Source organism: Alternaria burnsii (assembly GCF_013036055.1).
Source record: "Alternaria burnsii strain CBS107.38 chromosome Unknown 752, whole genome shotgun sequence".
NCBI classification, from domain to species: Eukaryota; Fungi; Ascomycota; class Dothideomycetes; order Pleosporales; family Pleosporaceae; genus Alternaria; species Alternaria burnsii.
The window spans coordinates 1,376,629-1,395,745 of record NW_024066114.1 but is presented as its reverse complement, the minus strand read 5'-3'; the positions used below and the strand labels follow the sequence as shown (position 1 = coordinate 1,395,745).

The window sequence follows — 19,117 nt, the reverse complement described above, 5'->3', positions numbered from 1 at the left end:
AACGCGTGCAACAGTTCACTCACTCTTCCAATTAAATTCAACATTACTTCCAACTACCAAATATACGGTGCAATAAGCGAATACAGCTCCCGCGAACCAGCCCATTGCATGCTCACACGATCTGAAACGAATGACTTGAGGAAAGCAAAGCAGAGTAACAACAGCGAAGCAGACGCAACACAACAGCTACCCGGGAACATGAAACAGAGAACAAAGAAGTGACATATAACTATTGAGTCCCGCGCCTCTTGCGCAAAGACCAATGTCCTTCGTGTGGTTACACTTTGTTCGGGCCGAGTTAGGGTTGGTGTGAGGTACCTTGCATGGTCCCTGTAGGAACATGGGGCTGAGTCGATGATACCTGCATACAACCCCGAGAATACTCATAGCATCACCTATGATTAGCTCAGAACCCGGCTGTGGCGCTCAATCGTCCGCATTTTGGAGATCTGCCGCCCGATCGAATATAACATAGTAAGATGTCGCATTTCTGTCGCATACCCATGATGTGCTGCGCAAAATATCAACTATCGACTTCGCTAAAGTGACAGAAGAAGCGCGATTTGATTGCCGACCCCGGTATTGACGTGGCGCAGACCTCTGTAACCTCAGCGACCTTGACGGCGTCTGTTTGCTGGTTCGGCTGGGCGGCAAAATTCCAACGCAGCTGTTCAGATTGCGGCACCGTGTTTCTAGTCGAACCTGCCCTATTCTCGTTGAGGATCCTGGCCCCAAGCGGCTGGAAAGGTGCGCTCCGTACCGCACCGTTCGTAACTGCCGCGCTCCAGTGTCATCATCGACTCGAAGGAACAGTTCATGCACCTAGCCACTCGCTGTCGAGCCGTCGCCGGTGACGACGTAGGCTTGGCTATCTCGAATGAGCTCCTGTATCCAAAGAGGCAGTGCCCTGATTTTAGGAGATAGCGCTGGGCCCAGAATCAGCTGTCCACTCTTTACTTGAATAATTTGGTCCACCATGGCCTCGGCGACATCTTCTGGTTGTAGGATTTTTGCGCGAACGTTTTTCAGCCCCGCCGCAATGGCCTCATGCGACGTTATAGCAGACTTGGTCCAATTTGGGTGGACGATGGAGGTCTGGATTGATGGGCATTTGTAACGATGCTTGATCTCTTGCGTCAGTCCTTCGTGGAAAGCCAGGAGCGCCGCCTTGGTGCAGCTGTAGTCAACGGCACCGGCCAAAGCAACAAAGGAAGCAAGACTTGCGACACCCATGATGTGGCCTTTTTTCTTAGCGAGCATGTCTGGCAGAAACTCCTGGACTGTACTCCAGTGACTCAGAAGGTTGATGTCGAACATCTTGTTCAGATTCTGTTCTGGGATATCCTTGATGGTCCACGCGTTACCAATGCCGGCGTTGTTGATAAGGATAGTCGGTGAACCCAAATCGGATCGTATGGCTTCCGCCGCTTGGTGGATGTTGTCTCGCGACGTGATGTCACATTTGTAGTATCGTACGAGGGCAAGCTCATCTACCTTGGTTAGTATAAACATGGCAGTTGTGTGCCGCAACGGACCTTTGGTGAAGATCTCTGACAGAGGGCTAACGTCCAGAACCGCGACCCTGATGCCATGAGAGGTGAGCTTCTTGACCACGCAACCCCCAATGCCAGCGGAGCCCCCTGTCACCACAGCAACTTCACGCTTCCAATCCCAAATACTCTTGTCCGTCTTCCAAATCCATCGTCTTTCGGCAAAACGATTGAGTACCGAGTTGAGGTCTAGTACGGCCCATAGTGGCAGCGCCCACTTGAGGTACCAATGGAGGGTTACAAGCTGGCTGCTAGAAAGGCCAAGCTTCCCACCCAACCTAAAGTACTCGGGCTTGGCAACTCTGAGCATGACCGATGCCAGGGTGAGTAAGGCACAGCGTATCATGATGGGGCTAGATATGGGGCGGAGACGTTATTGAGAATGGGGCGGATTGGGGATTGAGATACGAGAGTGGGGTCGGTCAAAAGGCGATGGAAATTGGGCCAACAACTGAATGTTTGTTTCAAGAAGTCCTATGTACTTTAACAATGCTGATACCGAGGCATGTTGGATTAGCCTGTACAAGCGTGATGCAGATCATCGGATCTGGGGCCGTCATTCGCTAGTCCCGCGACGCGATTCTATGCGTGTGGAATTCATGATACTGAACATTCTTCCCGACCACGCCACGTTCGCAATTAACGCATGTCGTTCGCTCGTCCGCATAGCCTAAGCGGTACGCTGACGCCGTTCCTGTATCCCGCCTTTCTCCAGGTGCCACTTGCCTCGGCTGCGCGCAGATGTCCGCCTCGTAAACGATTTCCGATCCAGCTCAGACGCAACTCTACGTCTGCTGAGCAGCCCGGCGCTCACCCGAATGCGCGACTAGACCCCGCAGCAGACGACTATGCCCTTACGCCTTTTGCCGATCGATGCATTTTGACTGTTGAAGCTGGTGGCGGCGGCCACGGTTGCGTCTCGTTCTTGCGCGAGAAATATATTGAAGAAGGGCCTGCAAATGGTGGCGACGGCGGTAGTGGAGGAAACATCTACATACAAGCAGTCCGTGGCGAGACATCGCTACACAAGCTTGCTCGCCGGCGACAAATCAAGGCTGGCAGAGGACGCAATGGACAGGGCAAGGTCAAAGGTGGCGAGCGCGGGGCCGACGTCCTCATCACGGTGCCAGTAGGGACCATTGTGCGCGAGTTGCAGAGACATGACCCGGTCGCGATAATGGAGGAAGAGCACTGGAAAATGCAGCAAAACGAAGATGCGGAAGAATTGGAGGAGGGGCAGCCAAGCTATAGAAGAGACCGATGGCTGGTCTATCCTGGGACTATAGCCTCAGAACTGAGTAGGATCAAGTTTCCTAAGCTGCCACCGCCACGACGATCGCACCTTGCAGCCCTTGAACCACAAGCGCCCATGTGGTTGGACTTGGACAAGCACATGGAGACGCCTATGTTGATAGCAGCAGGAGCGATGGGCGGCTTGGGTAATCCACACTTTATGACCCCCTTCAACAACAGGCCCAAGATGGCCACGCGGGGAGACGAGGGCTTGAAGATTTCACTGCAGTTGGAGCTGAAAATTCTGGCCGACTTGGGACTGGTAGGGCTGCCCAATGCCGGAAAGAGCACGCTTCTTCGAGCTTTGAGCAATAGCCGTGCGCGAGTCGGCAACTGGGCCTTTACCACCCTTCAGCCAAACGTTGGTACTGTGGTTCTGGACAACCACAAAGGACGGCCACTTGTCAGATCGCGCAGGCCAAATGGAGAACTGCGCGAGAACTTTACCATTGCAGACGTACCAGGGCTCATCGAGGATGCGCATCTCGACAAAGGGCTTGGACTAGGCTTCTTGCGACACATTGAACGTGCCGCAGTGCTCGCTTTCGTCATCGACTTGTCTGCTGGTGACGCTGTGGCTGCTCTCAAGCTGCTCTGGCGAGAAGTATCCGAGTACGAGACTCTACGCGGCAAGGAACTGAATGCGGAGACGGAGCGTAGGACGGTGACATACAGACCCGCTGGTGCCAGCACGCCCCCTAGCGACGCGTCTGATCTCATTGACACACCGCATCTGGACCCGTCGCCAAAGCCTCTGCCCTTTCTGAGCACCACACCGATCTCGTCGAAGCCTTGGTTTGTCGTCGCGACAAAGGCCGACTTGCCGGATACGCAGGCTAACTTTGAGGCTCTTCGCGTATATTTGGCGGATGTGAGCAAGGGCGCGCAACCTCATCCTAGTAACCGCAAGCATGCATGGCGACGCAATGTACAGGCTGTGCCGATCAGCGCGATACAGGGCGAAGGTGTACAAGTCATTCCGCAGTTGGTGATGGACTTGTTGGAGGAGTAGATGTGTAGTAATGATACTCTTGTCTCCTCATATGAATGACTCGCGTCTTGTTGAAATGCATGTGCTTGAGGATACGAATTACGTTGTATGTAGTCCGGAAGACTTTTGGATATCGCATTCCTTGCGTACAGGCCACAACTTTGTCTCGGCAAGCGCGAGGCAATCGCGCTTGTGACGTGCCTGCCAGTTTCGCGAAGTGCAAGTGGGGTGGAGGGGTAAACATCAAATTCATACCAGTCTTGTCCTTTCGCACCATCGCATCTTCTCCGACAATACCCACGTTCTGTTGCAGGCTCTGCTCCTCTTACATTGAATTTCGTCCCGGTTCAGAATACGAGACCTCTTCTCACGCTTAACAAGGAAATTTACGGTACGGATTGTCTGTGAGACATACACTGACTTCGCACGCGCACAATAGGACATGGACGTGGCGGCCACAGCAAGATATCAATTATTATTGGGGAACGTCAAGAGATGATTTGGACATTGAGATCATACTGTGCGATGTTGCAAACCGCTAATTGCATGTCTAGCAGTCTTAGTTGACCTGATCGAAGCGACAACTACGTAGGTACCCGACCTGCTATCGAGAAATTATTCCTATCAGCCTGCTGAATACATCGGTCTGAGTATCCAGTGTCAGATAGAACAAGAGATGGCGAATACCTCCTAGGGATCATGTCTCCAGCTGTGGCTATCATGGCGGGCTGTGCCCGCCTGTGATAGCCAGCATTCCAGGACTCCAGTTGTCGCACAAAGGCTGTTCGGATCAGGAGTCCCAGGCTAGCCTATTTTTCGGGGTTCGGATTACTTACCCGCCACCGACCCAGTTTTTTGTGCTATGCACAGCGCACGAGCCTTAAACAGCACCCGCAGCGCCGTCAACAACGGCCGTCGTCATATACTGCAAAATTTTGCTATTCTTCGCCTTCGGGCATTTGGTCAATTTGAAACGATACAGAGAAGATTAGCATGGCCCCTGCACTAAGGATGACACGCTCAATCAAAGAGAAGCTACCATTTTTTTGCTCTTTCGATCTGACTCCTTCGACAGTGCTGTGGCGCGAGAGTTCGTGTTCGAGTCGCGTGGAAGTCTTCTTTTTGCGCTCTTTTTGCTGCGCAAGGGTCTAGCGACCTTTTCTCACGTACCAAAATATCAACCGTTTGCAGCTGACATTGCTTCACAGCCGTTTATATGCAACAGGACTTTTCTCTAAAATTCCCAGGCCCGATTATCACATCGTCTCAGTCGCCAGATCGAGAGCAAAAAAATGGTAGCTTCTCTTTGATTGGGCGTGTCATCCTTAGTGCAGGGGCCATGCTAATCTTCTCTGGGGGGCGCCGCTGCGCGGCTGGCGGAGGCGACGAACTCGCTGACGCTCGTTGTCGCCTCGCCTTCTTGTCTGACTTTGAGGGTGAAGCATTTGCCTTTGGGTCTGCTGGAGACCTGATTCTCTTTGGCTACAGCTGTTGATTAATATCTCTGTGTGTCTTTCTTCATGCGCGCAACGATCCCTATAGAACATTCCGCGACGAACACGTAACCGTCAGGCTGAACCTTCTTTCATCTCCGCCCAAAGCGCAACCAACTGGGTAGAAGCTGATATCTGAGATTCCAGGAACGAGGTCGCGCTTCTCCGTCTCTGGACGGCGATAGTTTGGTGCAGGCATTAACTCTATCGTGCCTTTAGGGGGCACTGTGGTTGCTTGACTTCAAGTTTCTCCTATGGTGTGATAGGCCCGTCATCGCGTAAGACAACTGGGTAGTCAGCTTTATAAACTTTCGACTAGTTGTCTTTTAGATCAGGCTAGGTGCCCACACAGCTACTCTAGTTAACTTAGTCCTTAGGGCGGCGACTAAGCATGTCGAAAACGTTAACATTGTTGCTAGTGTGGTTGGGTAGATTGCGGGCGAGCTCACCCTACACCGCGTCTATGTTGTTTAACGCCTGCTTGTCCTGATCCTCTTAAGTATCTTCATGAACAGAGTCCTCTAGTTCCGGTGATAGATTATTAAAGCTATTGTTCGGGTGGTTGCAAAAGTCCACACACATCTCGTACGCTTCACGATAATCCTGGCAGGGCTCGTCATGAATTGCGGGGATATGGAGGAGGTTATCCAAGGTAGGTAAGACGAGGGTGTGTTGCAAACATACAGCTACATGCACTGCGGGCACGAAGGCACAGCTACGAACTCGAGTGATGAGTAGTCAACATGGTCGGTTTCCAAGAACATGATCAATCGTGAATGTTGTAGTGTAGTTTGTCTTGAACTGCTTCACTAGATACGTTGTCTATCTTATCAGATCATGTCGTCGTATCACGTCTTGTGAATGGAGTATACTGTCGTTCCTTGTCTCTTCTCTGCGGCCATTTTGCGCTACTGTTGGGATCAAGACATCCATCTCCCAACTCATCCGCTCCTCTATCCGACTCCACCTTCTCTCCGACCATTCCATCTGCTTCTGGACATGCGTCGTCGCCTCATCAGCTCGCGCATGATCTTCGAAGAGGAATGCGAGTTCTTCCAATGTGCGACCATAGGTTTCGGGGAACATAAAGTACTATAGTTGTTGTGTTAGTAAACGAAACGTCTTGGAAGGAAGTATGGAGCCTAGGTGAGCAGAGGAATACATACAATGAAGACGATTTCAAATACTAGGCAAGCGCAGTACATTATAAGCCAGCGCCCTTGTATGCGTTGCAGTCCGACGGGGTTGAGGGTGGTTGTAGTGAAGACTGCTGTTCTGCTAAAGAACTGGAAGATGGTGATGCCTTTGGTACGTTGCGCAAAAGGGAACAATTCGACTAGAAATGCTGCAGCGCAGTTAGCATCACCATTTGTCACCACTCTCTCGTCGAAACTAACTGTAGGTAAGTGCATTATAACCGATATTATAACATGCCTGATACAAAAAGATAATCGCTATTGTCAACCTCGCTGGCTCGATGCTCTTCGTAGCAGTGTAACGATGCACAGCGACCGTCCAAGCAACATAGCAACAAAGCAAGCTGGTCGCGCAGATGAGATACATCTTTCGGCGTGGAAAGCGTCGGACCAGCAGTGAAAAGGACACTGCAGTGAACAAGTTCCAGCTGTTGAGTCCGATGTTCACTCTCCCCACAAAGCCCGGATCGTCGTACCCAATCATGATCAGCAGTTGGTTCAGATAGTAACTCAGCAAGGTATTGCCGGACCATTGGGTGAAGAGACCCAGGAAAGAGCCGATAATGACGCGCTTGCGTAGACCAGGAACAGCGATCATCTCGCGCCAGGAGCGCTTCGAGTGCTCAAGTTCGATGCGAATGGTGTGTTCGATTTGTGCCATTTCAGCAGCAGCAAAATGCGAAAAGCTGTCGCCTTCAGCATGGTAGATGATCAGCGTGCGGTAGGCTTCTTCACGAAGGTCTCTAGAGATGAGGAAGCGGGGTGATTCGGGTATCATGCTGGGGCTGTTAGCAGAGGTGGGAAAGATACAGGTGAGCGAAAAGGGGTCATTACAAGATGAAGACGATCTGAAGTAATGACGGAGCGGCCTGAAGAAGCGATGGTATGCGCCAGGCCCAGTCGTCTTTGAGACTCTGTGTGCCATACGATACCCCTGCTGCTATGAGCGAACCTATGAACCAGAGTGCATTAAAGAGAGAAGTCATGATCGGCCGCTCCTTTGGGTACGCAAGCTCACCCATCAAAGACGAGCCAGCGATGATGCAGAATGGTATGCCGAAACCGATGATGAACCTGGCGCCAATGTACATGCCAGCTACGACTGTTAGCATGACCTCCGAGCGTCTTTCTCGTTCCCTGCCCTACCGCTGATTGAGAAAGCTTGAACTAGCGCCCCGACAACCATGATCCAGGAGCCTAGGAAGATTGCCCATCGTCGCCCAAATCTATCGTTCACGTACGGCACTAGTGGCAGAGCGCAGAGCGCACCTAGGTTGTATGCTGAAGAAATTATGCCGAGAAGCACTCCTCGTGGTTCGTTGAAGTCTAGGTCGTTAGCAATGGCAGGCCCGTAGTTGTGATCAGAACTCACATATCTGCCATGTCGGTGCAATCTGCACCGCATTGATCATCTGCGAATCAAAGCCAGACGTCATCTCAATCCCGATACACGTCGGCAACAAGAGCGCATACAGCCTCCGCAAGTTTCTCTTCTTATACCACGGTATCTGGTCCTCTTCAACGATGCGCGTCAATACTGGTTCTGCCTGCCTAGCAGCGGCAGCAGCGCCGACAGGCGCCATCCCTGGTTTCGGTCTTCAAATGTCAGCCTAGATCAGTGGTACAGTGTAATGTCGTCGCTAGTTCGAGATCGACGAAGTTGTGGCGGCTAGCACTGATGGGCGTCCGGGACGTGCGGGCGTGCCCGTTAGTTCTATATACCCCAGATTCGTGCCGCACATCATAATTCGTATCATCAGATTGGATGCAAGTGAGACGATGCAAACGAGCGGGCTGTGGCAAGGCGACAGGGTATGGCCGCATTGATCTTTGCCCCGCATATGTTGGTGGTAATATAAGACGTCCACCCGTGACGAATCAAGACTCGCTCACAACATGGTGATACAGCCATAGAGTTTGTACGCCACACACGTCTAAATGTGTTTTGCTGCTTCGCGTTTGCGTAATGGTAAGATGAAGCATTCGGCTGTGTGATGTATGCTCAATATAGTAGGACGTTAGGAGCTTCCAGATGCTTGTGATATCGAGAGACGCGTCTAAACATCGGCATGGTAGCCATCTTGCCTAATTGGGTATTTTCGACTTGATGTTATGCCAAGGGGGGTATATTACCAGTAGCAGCCTGATTTACCATGTTCAGCGATACCCTAAATGGTCAGCCTGGCGCGACTTCACCGAGCAAAGTCTCGGTACCGTGACATTGGTACCAATAGAGTGGGAGTTGCCGCGCCGCTGGAAAACGGACCGCGGTGGGGCTGAATGTCGCACGTTCAATAGGTCTAATGGAGTGAAGTGCGGTGTAGGTAAGCCGTGGTCTGACAACATACTTGGGGTAGGAGTAACAAGTACCAGAAAACGTATCCCCCATCCTATAATTGCACAACCTCGGTGTGAAAAACCAGTGTCTAATAGGTGATGATATGGATTGAAGACCGAACTGTATGCATTGAAGGATCTGCTCTAGAAGCACTTGGATTCGAAGACATCCGATTGCCTAAGCGAAGGAAGGCTGCAACTTCCCTGCGATCCGCTCCTGAATCCGCTCTGACAGTAAGCTCTCGTACATATGACTTGTCCACTCACAACACACTCGTCGCGTATATGCCGGGTCTATAATCTCCTCGATACCGAACGCATTCGCTGTGCGGACTGGATTCATCAATCGTTTGTACTCGTTCTCCAATTCTGTATAACGCTTGTCCCGCGCGTCTTTACCTTCTTTTCTTTCAATTTCCTTGAGTTCGAACGAGTGCCCGACCTCAATGCCACCCTCGAGTGGCAAAGAGCCCCACACGCCCGATGGCCAAGCAACGCGCATGCGAGGGTCGCGGCAGTCTAGCATGATGCCTCCTGCTACACCGTAGACACGGCGTACGATGACGTTGAAGATGGGCATGGTTGTGCTGTAATAGGTTGCAGCAAGAGTGACACCGTGCCGCATGGTTGCAGTGCGCTCTGCTACGGTTCCTATTGCGTAACCTGGAACGTCGACGAATTGAATGAGTGGAAGGTTGAAGACGTCCAGGAATTTCAGCATTCGGGTGATCTTCTGCGACCCCAATGCATCCAGCGCGCCAGCATTCTGTTCGCAGTTTAGAGACACGATGCCTACTGGCTTGCCTGCAAACCGTGCCAGGCCAACAATGGCTGTGGTACCCCAAAGCGCGCCGATTTCAAAGAATGAATCTTGGTCCACGACTTCGGTTATGATAGCGCGCGGGTTATACATGCGATTCTTAGAACGCGGAATGATGGACCGGAGGGTTTCCGACATTCGGTCGACTGGATCAGAGCAGTCGATTACTGGAGGTAACTTCGTACCGCAATCAGGTAAGTAGCCCAAAACTTTTCGTATCTGTTCGAAGCAGCCTGCCTCATCTGGTGCCAGGTTATCGATAGTTCCGTTGGTACAATGCATTGCTGGCCCACCAAGATCTGTGAAGGACAGACCCTCTTCGAATGTCGCGTTCTTGACCACACTAGGGCCAGCGTTGAACAAGGAGCCAATGTCGGCGGCCATGACAGAAAAGTGACAGGCAACCACGCGAGCCGCTCCTAAGCCAATGGCCGGTCCAACCACGGCGCCTAGGTTTGGTATACCCATGTTGAGTTGTTGTACCACTTGTGCGAAGGAAGGTAACGGGGGGACGTAGGAGAAGCCGGTAGAGCGGATGGTGGTGACGGAGCCGCCGCCTGATGAGCCATCGACGAGTTTGACAATGGGTAGTTTCAGCGCGATAGCGAGCTTCTCCATGTATATCTGCACTGGTCAGTAACGATATCTCGGCCGCGTTACAACCAGCTTACCGTTTTCTCCATGAGAGCGCCATCAGCGTGTCCGGCGCGTATAGAAAAGTCATCAGCTGTGAATACAATCTTTCGACCTCGTAGTCGCCCGAAGCCTGCCAATCGTCAACACGATTTCCCAGTATCATCTCTATGACCATACCTTGCACGTTGTTCGAAGGCACATATTCTTCTGGTTCTTCTTTCACAGGCCCAAGTTGCTTCCATTTGACTGTCCCGCTCACACTGCCTACTTCTTGGAAGCTGCCGGGGTCAAGCAGCTGTTCCACCCTCTCCCGCACCCATAGCTTTCCCGCCTGCTTCTGCCTCAGGTAGCCCCTGTTGTTCGTGTCTGGCGTCGCGGCGATCTTTCGGAGTGTCGCAATCTGTCCGAGGATGTCTGAGTAGTCTGCGGGTGCATCCGAGTCTGCGGCTTTGCGTCTTCGTCGCTTCGGCGTCTTCGGGGCCATGTGCGAGCTGACTTGGGCGAGTCGGTCTTTGGCCGTCTCGGATGACGTCGGCGCGTCTTTCGACGCGGCCTTTTGGTCGTCACCGGCCATTGCGATAGATACCGCGTGTAAAGAAGCGTGTCTTTAAGCCCCAGAGATGGAGCGACAGTGGAATCGTCACATCGCGATGATCCGGACCAAGTTGGAATGGTCGTGGTAGAATGTTGGGGTAGGTCTGGTAAACCGAGGCATCTTCAAGCTCCCCGCGTTTACCTTCACCCATTGCATCCCGCCTGTACCGCAAACATGTCATTATCCATGTCGAATCGGATCCCCGATAAATCTTTTGCTATCAAGTTGGATCTAGGTGGACCATTCATGTCAAGGAGGCCTCGTTGACGATACAAAGCCTATTTCTGCCTGGTGCCATTCCGCGACTCGCCCTTTCGAGTCATCTCACAGACAATAGTAACATTGAGCGACTTCACTGCATAATATCTGAATATTCCGTAATTTGAGTGGACAATGGAAATGACGCAACCACCGCGAAGACCCATAGAGCGACTCCTTGTCGCGAATAGGTCAGTAGCAGTTCCGAATCATGGAAAGCTAAGCTAATACATATCTTGAAGAGGAGAAATAGCAACGCGCATCATCTCTTCTGCTCGCGAACTCGAGATTGAGACGCATGCCATCTACGTATCGGGCGATGATTCGCACGCTGTACGAGCAAACCACGCAATCAAGCTACCATCAGCCTCGACCTTTATGAATATTGATGGTCTTATCGAAATCATCAAACATTACGAAATCGATGCTGTGCATCCAGGCTATGGATTCCTATCAGAGTCGGAAGACTTCTCGAAAAGAGTTTGGAAAGAAGCTGGCGCTGTAGTGGTGGGTCCTGGATGGGGTATCTTGAGTAGTACTGGAGACAAGCTCAAGGCAAGGCAGCTTGCAGAACAATGTAGGACCTATAGCATATGCAGATTGGGCGATTACTAACCCCAGGACAGGCAATGTCCCTGTGTCTCCAGCTCTCCAGCAACCGACTAACAATGTCGAAGACGTCGAGCGCTTTGCATCACATGTGGGTTTCCCAATCATGGTCAAAGCAGTGGATGGAGGCGGTGGGCGAGGCATCCGTCTGATTCGCAGCAAAGACCAGCTACCTGCTTTATTCAAAAGAGCAGTCGAAGAGAGCCCTTCTAAGCAAGTATTTGCGGAGAAAGCTGCAGTCGAAGATTTTCGGCACATCGAAGTTCAGATCATTGGAGACGGCAGTGGGACTGTAACACACCTTTGGGAACGCGAGTGCAGCATTCAGAGACGATACCAAAAGATCATTGAGCTGGCACCAAGTATCGTTTCTGATCGCAAGCTGATTGCCAAGGTGATTGAAGATGCGTTGAGAATGGCCAGACATGTTAGTATCACGGCCCGCTCCAAGCCTACTTCGCTAATCTCTGCGTAGATACACTACGTCTCACTTGGTACTTTTGAGTTCCTCGTGAACCCAGCAACAGAAGAGTACTACTTTCTGGAAGTCAATCCGCGGTTGCAGGTGGAGCATACAATCACCGAGTCCATTTCTATGACCGATATCGTCAAAGCACAATTGCTGCTCGCGCAAGGCGCTTCCCTCACCCAGTGTGGCCTACCAGTAGCTCCAAGTAGCCCAGAAGTCCCGCCCCCTGCACACTCTATACAACTGCGCATCACTGCGGAGAATGTTCAGAACGACTGGTCTTTATCGATTGGCAAGATCATATCCTTCCAATTTCCTTCAGGCAACGGCATTCGGGTTGACACACACCTCATCAGTGGTCGACCTGCTGTAGTGTCAGCAGATTTTGATAGTCTAGTCGCCAAAGTCATTGTAACAGCATCATCGTGGAAAGACGTGGTCCGTAAAGCGCAGAGGGCTCTAGAAGATACTCGTATCGCAGGAGTCAAGACAAATCTTGACATGCTGAAAGCTATCGTCGCACATTCGGATTTTCTGGATGGTCAATGCGATACGCAATGGCTAGAAAGTAAACAGGAGGAACTGCTTCGATCGACCCAACGCATCTCCGAAGCCCATCCTAACACTATTGGCCCAGACATCACGACATCTTCTTCAACTGCATCGGTTTCGACAGCCAACACTCTCTTCCGAAAAGGCGATGCCTGGTCCATAGCCATATCTTCCCCAGCTACCAAAGCAAATGAGAAACCACCACCCCATCACCTTGAGTTAACACGCGTCCTACGAAACGATTTCCCAACCTCACTAAGCGCGGAACTGCTCTTTACAACTCCTTCTGGTGCTTCCTCAGCCAATCCTCAAACAACACCATATACCATAACCCTTTCCTCAACATCTGCCAGCGCTTCAGCAGCCACGTCACATCATAGACGTGGCAACCCATCTGATCCATCGCATATCAGTATCCCGTTCCCTGGAAAGCTCGTCGAAGTCTTGATTGACGAGGGTGACGTAGTGAAAGAAGGAGACGTAATCTGCGTAGTGCAGCAAATGAAGATGGAGTTAGAAGTACGCAGTCCACGAAGTGGCCGAGTAACATGGGTCACAGAAGCAGAAGATGGAGAAGATGTTGCGGAAGGCATGTTAGCTGCTGTTGTCGAGACAGCGCAAGAGAACCGTCTCTGAAAAGGATTATTAATCTATTCTTTTACATTGAACTGATGCAATGCTATGCAGCCATGAGTCCTTTACATGGTCTCGCACCTAACAGTGGTGTACACATTGTCCTTGGTCGCCCGGCTGTACGGGCAAACCTGCCTCGCCTTGTATACAACCTTCTCCAAGTCCTCCTTCGCCAATCCGCGTACCTTGACGAGGAGTTGGACGCGCAATCCCATGTCCAGATCCTTCATGCTACCGACAAGTTCTACGGTCGATTCAACGATGGAGTCTTCGGTCTTGGTGGGCATCTTTACGCCGACGGAGGGGGCAACGGCGTTCATGGCGGATTGGACTTGATTCAAGTCAGTCGATTCGTTAAAAACAAGCAGGGGGCGGGCACGTACAGCATGCACCGTAGCCAGCCGCGAAAAGCTCCTCAGGGTTGGTCTTTCCGGCATCTCCGGAGCCGCCAAGGGCTTTGGCCATTGTCAGGTCGACCTTGAGGTTCTCGCCGTCTACATGTCTGGAAAGGTGTCAGCCGAATGTTCCATATTCGAATGTAATGTTCAGCATACCCTGTACGCGCACCAACAACGTGAGCCTTTGCTGTGTAGAGGCTCGGTGCTGTCTCGGTGTTTAGGAAGCGACGGCACGGTGCCGCCATGGCATTTCGCTGCGAGACGCGGACCGCCTGGCGGAGCATTGGTGTGAAGGTTCGGCTAGCCATTGTGTGTAGAGAGTTGTTGATGGGAAACCGGAATGTTATAGATTTTGGGGTTGGAAGTGGAGGTCAATGGCAATGATATGTTTGAATCGACAAGGGCTCGATCACACTCTTCACATAAGTTCTCTCAAAAGAAAAATGGAGCTATGACAGCTGTGACGTCCCGGCGGCCAATTCGCGGCGTTCATAGTCATGACGTCTGCATCCAGCCAACATGGTGGATTCTAGCGCAAGGAACTCCCGCCGCTAGTGAAGCGAGATCTGGGGAAATCGCATATCGATCTCACACCGCAAATCTAGAAATAGAAGCAGATACTCTTCATGCGATGCAAAGAGGCTCTTTACCATATCATTGTTTGAATAATTCATACTACTAAGCTTGGAACATACTGAAGCAGTCGTTTTGCAATGAATTGGAGTTGCGCACTTTCAACCGAGATGATGGATGAGTAAACATTACAAAGTCGAAAAGGCGAGACATCCACTGCTCCACTTTCCCCTTTTCAGCGTTACAAATTCTCCGTGCTCTCTTCTTCCAGACCTGGCTTACTTACAAAGCCCATCACTTCAACTTCCTCTCCTTGACACTGATACCTACGCCCGTCAACGTGCACTGAAACCAGCCCCCAATCTCCGGCTCTCCGTTCACCTCAACATCACAGCTCATGACTAGTCTAGCTAGCGCTTTGATGACGAACAACCTCGCAAGATGCTGTCCCGGACAGCTTCTGCTTCTGCCTCCGAAGCCCATCCATACGCTGTCCATTCTGCCAATTTTTCTTCTCTTCTCCTCGGTGCCATCGAGTAGCCACCTATCCGGATCAAATTTGTGGGGCTCTGCGAAGACTTCGGAGCCGAAGTGCGAAGTCCAGAGGCTTGTTCCCACAGTGGTACCCGGAGGAAGATCAGTGTCGCACAGCATAACTCCTGTAGCGGGCACGAGGCGAGGAAGGTACCACCCGATCGTAGGCCAGAGCCTCATACTTTCCTTCAGAACAGCAAGGAGCAATGGTACTCTGGTGACGGTGTCAGAATATGTGCTATTCCGTGTAACGCCCTGGCTTTCCATGTCTTTGCGTAACCGGGCAAGGATTGAAGGCGACGTATACGTATGGTAAATGGCCGAAGAAAGCGTGAACATCAGCGTGTCGTGCCCAGCACCAAAATTGGTAAGAGCAATTGAGAGGACCCATGAAGGAGGAAAGCGCGCCTCTCTATCGTTATGGAGACGCATCAGAGTAGCCAGCATGTCCGTCTCTTCGATGCTCTCTCCTTTCTGTTCCGGTACACCCACGTCCTTTCCACACTCTTGGGGGAAACCAGGGCGGCTGGCGGGTAGCTCCACATCCTTCATGCTCTCTAGTGTTCTCAATCTTTGCATGATGCTTGGGCTGCAGAAGTTGAACACGGGCCATATCTTCGGGATCCTGATGCCTAGGAGTAGGGACATGGGTAGGATAAGCAACATACCAACTTTCGGTATGCTGTGCATCAGCTTCACGAACCCGGGAAAGAGACCAATAACTGTAAAGCATTGCCAAAGCGCATGGCTGGCGTCCTCGTTTCCATCGTCACTGCCTTTGTCTGTGTACCCAGGGCTCTTTCCTAGAGTAAATTGGCTCATAGAGTCCAAGGCGAAGATGTGTCCCCAATTTGCCAGGCCCATCTCTTTCCCCCTCAGATCTTCTAATTTGGCAACGAATTTATCGATGTAAGCATCAAGCAGCCCTTCATGCTTCTCTAGCCCCGTGATACTGTAAGCTGGGCCGATGGCTCTTCTTTGCCTGCGATACTTCTCCATATTCGTTTCCGTTAACAGATCGAGGACTTCATCAACGGGCTTCCAGTTCTTGTCCGGTGCGGCACACATCTGATACCAATCTCCCTTCGTAAATGATGTTCCCGCTCCATAAACAGTTTTGACAGCATCTTCCTCGCATACTAGGACTTGATTGGGTGCAATGCGTACTATAGGTCCAAACTGGGCGTGCAATTTAGGGAATTGGATGTGCGATTTGCCTTTTCGAACATGCCAGACAAGCCATAATTTGCTAAAGCGTGCCAGGAACGGACCGGGGACGCTGCGTAAGGGATGGAAGAAGATTCTGTAAATCGTAATGTAGCCGACGTATGCAATGAAAACAGATAGAGATAGAGGCGTTATGGAGAGCATACTCGCGTAACATAGGCTTGCAATATAGCACGAGATTCGAAGGGGAAGTCGCTCTCTATATAGATACGATAAGCAAAACCTCAACTTCAGGACACCCACGATATCCCTGCTGGTTGACATGAACACTCTCTAAAGACTTAGCAATTGCTGAGATATCACCGGTGGCGTCTTGTCATCGCAAGATTTGGGTATGGATCGCTCTGCTGTAGGGCGCCTTGTCGCACACTTGTCCGCCTTACGCGGGGCTTCGAGCTGACGACAGACATGCGGGGTAGGATACAACGATCTCTTCTACATCGAGAACTAGAATGTGGGGTTACTTCGTGGTTGTCTTGGTAAGAACTTTCTTCGGCCAAAGACGATGGTGATGGTGAATGAATTCAAACAGTTATCGAGGGTTTGATCAACGCGGGCGTCCGCAGACCTGTCGTTCCGAACCTTTCCTTATCCGGCATGGCATCCTAGAGTGCGTCGCGGCGCCCTTCTATTTAGGCATGACGTAAATGTACAAAGCTGGATTTACATCGATGCCTAGGAACCTTTCAGATGCCAGCAACTTCTGAGTATATCTGACTCGGATGGCCACCATATGCAGCGCCATTGCAGCAGTATGAGCAGAGCTGCATCACTTATTCACCAGGAACTGCTGTATTCGCTTGCAGATTGACAAGAATCGCCCGCACATGCGAAATGTGGCCTACCTAATGTATATATCAGAAAGTCTCGAGCAAAAGATACCATGCATCCTCTACAGCTCGACGTGGCGAGCACTGAGTGGGTGGAGTTGGATGCACGTCGTCCTCCATGGTTACACAGCATGGAGGCGTGGGGTGCCATTACTAACTGACCGGCCTGCCGTCGCATCCCAGATAGTCTTTGACACTTCACGAAAGTCCAGCTACGCAACTAAACGTTAAATTCTGATTACAACAAACTAGTCCTGCCACAATGGCGAAAAAGAAGAGCAGCAACCGGACTCTTGAAGCATTCCCATGTTCATCTTGCAATCAGTCATTCGCCAAAGCCACTGCTCTGACGGATCATTCTCGCTCCAAACACGACGCTTCTATTACTGCCAGTGCCACTACTACTAGTGTATCGACTACAATCAGAAACATATTGGTACCTTGCACGGAGACTGGCTGCACCCAAACTTTTCCAGACCGTCGCGCACTTGGATTGCACTTGGAATCCCCTGCCCATGCTCGCAAGAGGGGCACACCGTTACAAAACATCAGTACAAACAGGCACGTGCCACCGTCTCCAGATGGCTCAAGCAAGATATATCCGAACACATCCAATACCCCAGGCACAATTTTAGAAGAGGACGTCAAGTTAACAGCTCCTGTCGTAGTCGCTAAAACGTCAACGGCTTTGGACTCTCTTACTTCGAAGCTTGGGTCATCCCTTCACATAAGCGCACCTCAACAGTCCGTTATCAGGGAATCTCCTAGTGCGTCAGAAGCATCCAAGCGGGGCAAATTCGTTGAAGAGCCGGCTTTCGTTGAATTCATGCCACAGAATCTAGCGGGCGGAAAATCGAGAGCACCAACACGCAAAGCGAAGGCAACTGAAAAGTGGACGGTTATCCCGGAGCAGCAACAGTACAATGCACTTACCGCGCTCCGGTTACGCTGTCACCCGCCTGCAGTTCTCAAAGCCAACGGATACACTTTATATACCGATCGAATCAACTTGATAGGAAAAGATGCGGTTCTCGCCCCTTTGAAGGCTTCTGCTTACCACTGGGGGATCTCGAAACGCACCGCCATCGCGCTAGATTGCGAAATGGTAGGCGTAGGCGATAAGAACGAGTCGGAGGTAGCGCGCATCTCAGCAATTGACTATCTCACAGGCGAGATCCTCATCAATACTCTAGTTCAGCCGACGCAGTCCGTCACAGACTGGCGTACAAAATTCAGTGGAATCACCAAAGAAGCTATGAGCACAGCCGTCTCCCTTGGAAAGGCATTACAGGGTTGGCCGGAAGCACGCGCTGCATTATTCGAATACATTGACACTGAGACTGTCTTGATCGGCCAATCATTGCACTTCGATCTCATCGCGTTGGGAATTCAGCATCAACGAGTTGTTGACTCAGCAATATTGACATCTGAAGCCGTTGGACCTAAAGTTAGGAAAAGACGAGGCCTCAAGGATCTATGTGACCAGCTCCTCAATATCAAGGTACAGACCGATAAGAAACTGGGACATGACTCCGTGGAAGATGCGTTCGCGGCACGAGAAATGGTCTTGTGGTGTGTGAACCATCCAGACGCACTGAGTCGATGGGGAGGGAAGCAGCGGAACGAGCACTATTCCCAAAGGAAGAGGAAGGGAAAACAGAAGACTACAGTTGACGTTGTATCACGAAGGCAGCATCCACCACATTTATGTTTTGGTTGTTATACTAATCATGAAGACGAAATGTTAAGATGGTCCGATGTTGCGGAAGATCTTGGATGGCCACATCCAGACACAGGGTATGATCCTTGGTCAGATTAATGAGACTACAAGAACAAGAAGTTAGGTCGCAATGATGAGAGAATGAATTCAGGTTTTTGAGCTTATACAAATACATTCCAAGCCCGCAAGACGACTACCCATCGTCCAAAAAACAAGGCACCTTTTTTATAATACAGTCGCGAAGATATTTCCTGTCCTAACAATGCCCATCATTTTCATACGTTTCCCATTTGAACTTTCAAGGCAAACAAGAAGGCGCCGATGCATGTCAATTAGTTTTATCAGACTCGAAATGACTCAGAAACTTCGCACTCGCATTCGCACCGATTTCGCTCAAGACCTC

The 19,117-nt window shown here is 51.0% G+C and overlaps 7 protein-coding genes across 7 annotated transcripts; 3 read left to right on the top strand and 4 right to left on the bottom strand.

Annotated features, from left to right (window-relative positions):
- Window positions 1-822: 822 nt before the first annotated feature.
- On the bottom strand, window positions 823-1,896 carry GT037_006562 (uncharacterized protein; the record flags this gene model as incomplete). Its single annotated transcript, XM_038931609.1, has 2 exons — window positions 823-1,490; window positions 1,536-1,896. 2 exons carry the CDS (start codon window positions 1,894-1,896, stop codon window positions 823-825), a joined length of 1,029 nt encoding a protein of 342 aa, XP_038786106.1.
- Window positions 1,897-2,196: 300 nt separating this feature from the next.
- Window positions 2,197-3,855, top strand: GT037_006561 (gtp-binding protein obg; the record flags this gene model as incomplete). Its single annotated transcript, XM_038931608.1, has 1 exon — window positions 2,197-3,855. One exon carries the CDS (start codon window positions 2,197-2,199, stop codon window positions 3,853-3,855), a length of 1,659 nt encoding a protein of 552 aa, XP_038786105.1.
- Window positions 3,856-6,149: 2,294 nt separating this feature from the next.
- GT037_006560 (hexose transporter-like protein) lies at window positions 6,150-10,890 on the bottom strand (the record flags this gene model as incomplete). The annotated part of the gene is made up of 9 exons (XM_038931607.1): window positions 6,150-6,419; window positions 6,494-6,672; window positions 6,725-7,302; window positions 7,358-7,619; window positions 7,670-7,849; window positions 7,896-8,119; window positions 9,133-10,304; window positions 10,352-10,446; window positions 10,494-10,890. 9 exons carry the CDS (start codon window positions 10,888-10,890, stop codon window positions 6,150-6,152), a joined length of 3,357 nt encoding a protein of 1,118 aa, XP_038786104.1.
- Window positions 10,891-11,304: 414 nt separating this feature from the next.
- GT037_006559 (uncharacterized protein) lies at window positions 11,305-13,435 on the top strand (the record flags this gene model as incomplete). Its single annotated transcript, XM_038931606.1, has 4 exons — window positions 11,305-11,360; window positions 11,412-11,746; window positions 11,796-12,205; window positions 12,254-13,435. 4 exons carry the CDS (start codon window positions 11,305-11,307, stop codon window positions 13,433-13,435), a joined length of 1,983 nt encoding a protein of 660 aa, XP_038786103.1.
- Window positions 13,436-13,497: 62 nt separating this feature from the next.
- GT037_006558 (uncharacterized protein) lies at window positions 13,498-14,138 on the bottom strand (the record flags this gene model as incomplete). Its single annotated transcript, XM_038931605.1, has 3 exons — window positions 13,498-13,763; window positions 13,816-13,934; window positions 13,987-14,138. 3 exons carry the CDS (start codon window positions 14,136-14,138, stop codon window positions 13,498-13,500), a joined length of 537 nt encoding a protein of 178 aa, XP_038786102.1.
- Window positions 14,139-14,697: 559 nt separating this feature from the next.
- On the bottom strand, window positions 14,698-16,308 carry GT037_006557 (uncharacterized protein; the record flags this gene model as incomplete). Its single annotated transcript, XM_038931604.1, has 1 exon — window positions 14,698-16,308. The coding sequence occupies one exon, from the start codon at window positions 16,306-16,308 to the stop codon at window positions 14,698-14,700; it is 1,611 nt and encodes a 536-aa protein (XP_038786101.1).
- Window positions 16,309-17,256: 948 nt separating this feature from the next.
- GT037_006556 (uncharacterized protein) lies at window positions 17,257-18,813 on the top strand (the record flags this gene model as incomplete). The annotated part of the gene is made up of 1 exon (XM_038931603.1): window positions 17,257-18,813. One exon carries the CDS (start codon window positions 17,257-17,259, stop codon window positions 18,811-18,813), a length of 1,557 nt encoding a protein of 518 aa, XP_038786100.1.
- Between the last annotated feature and the right edge of the window lie 304 nt (window positions 18,814-19,117).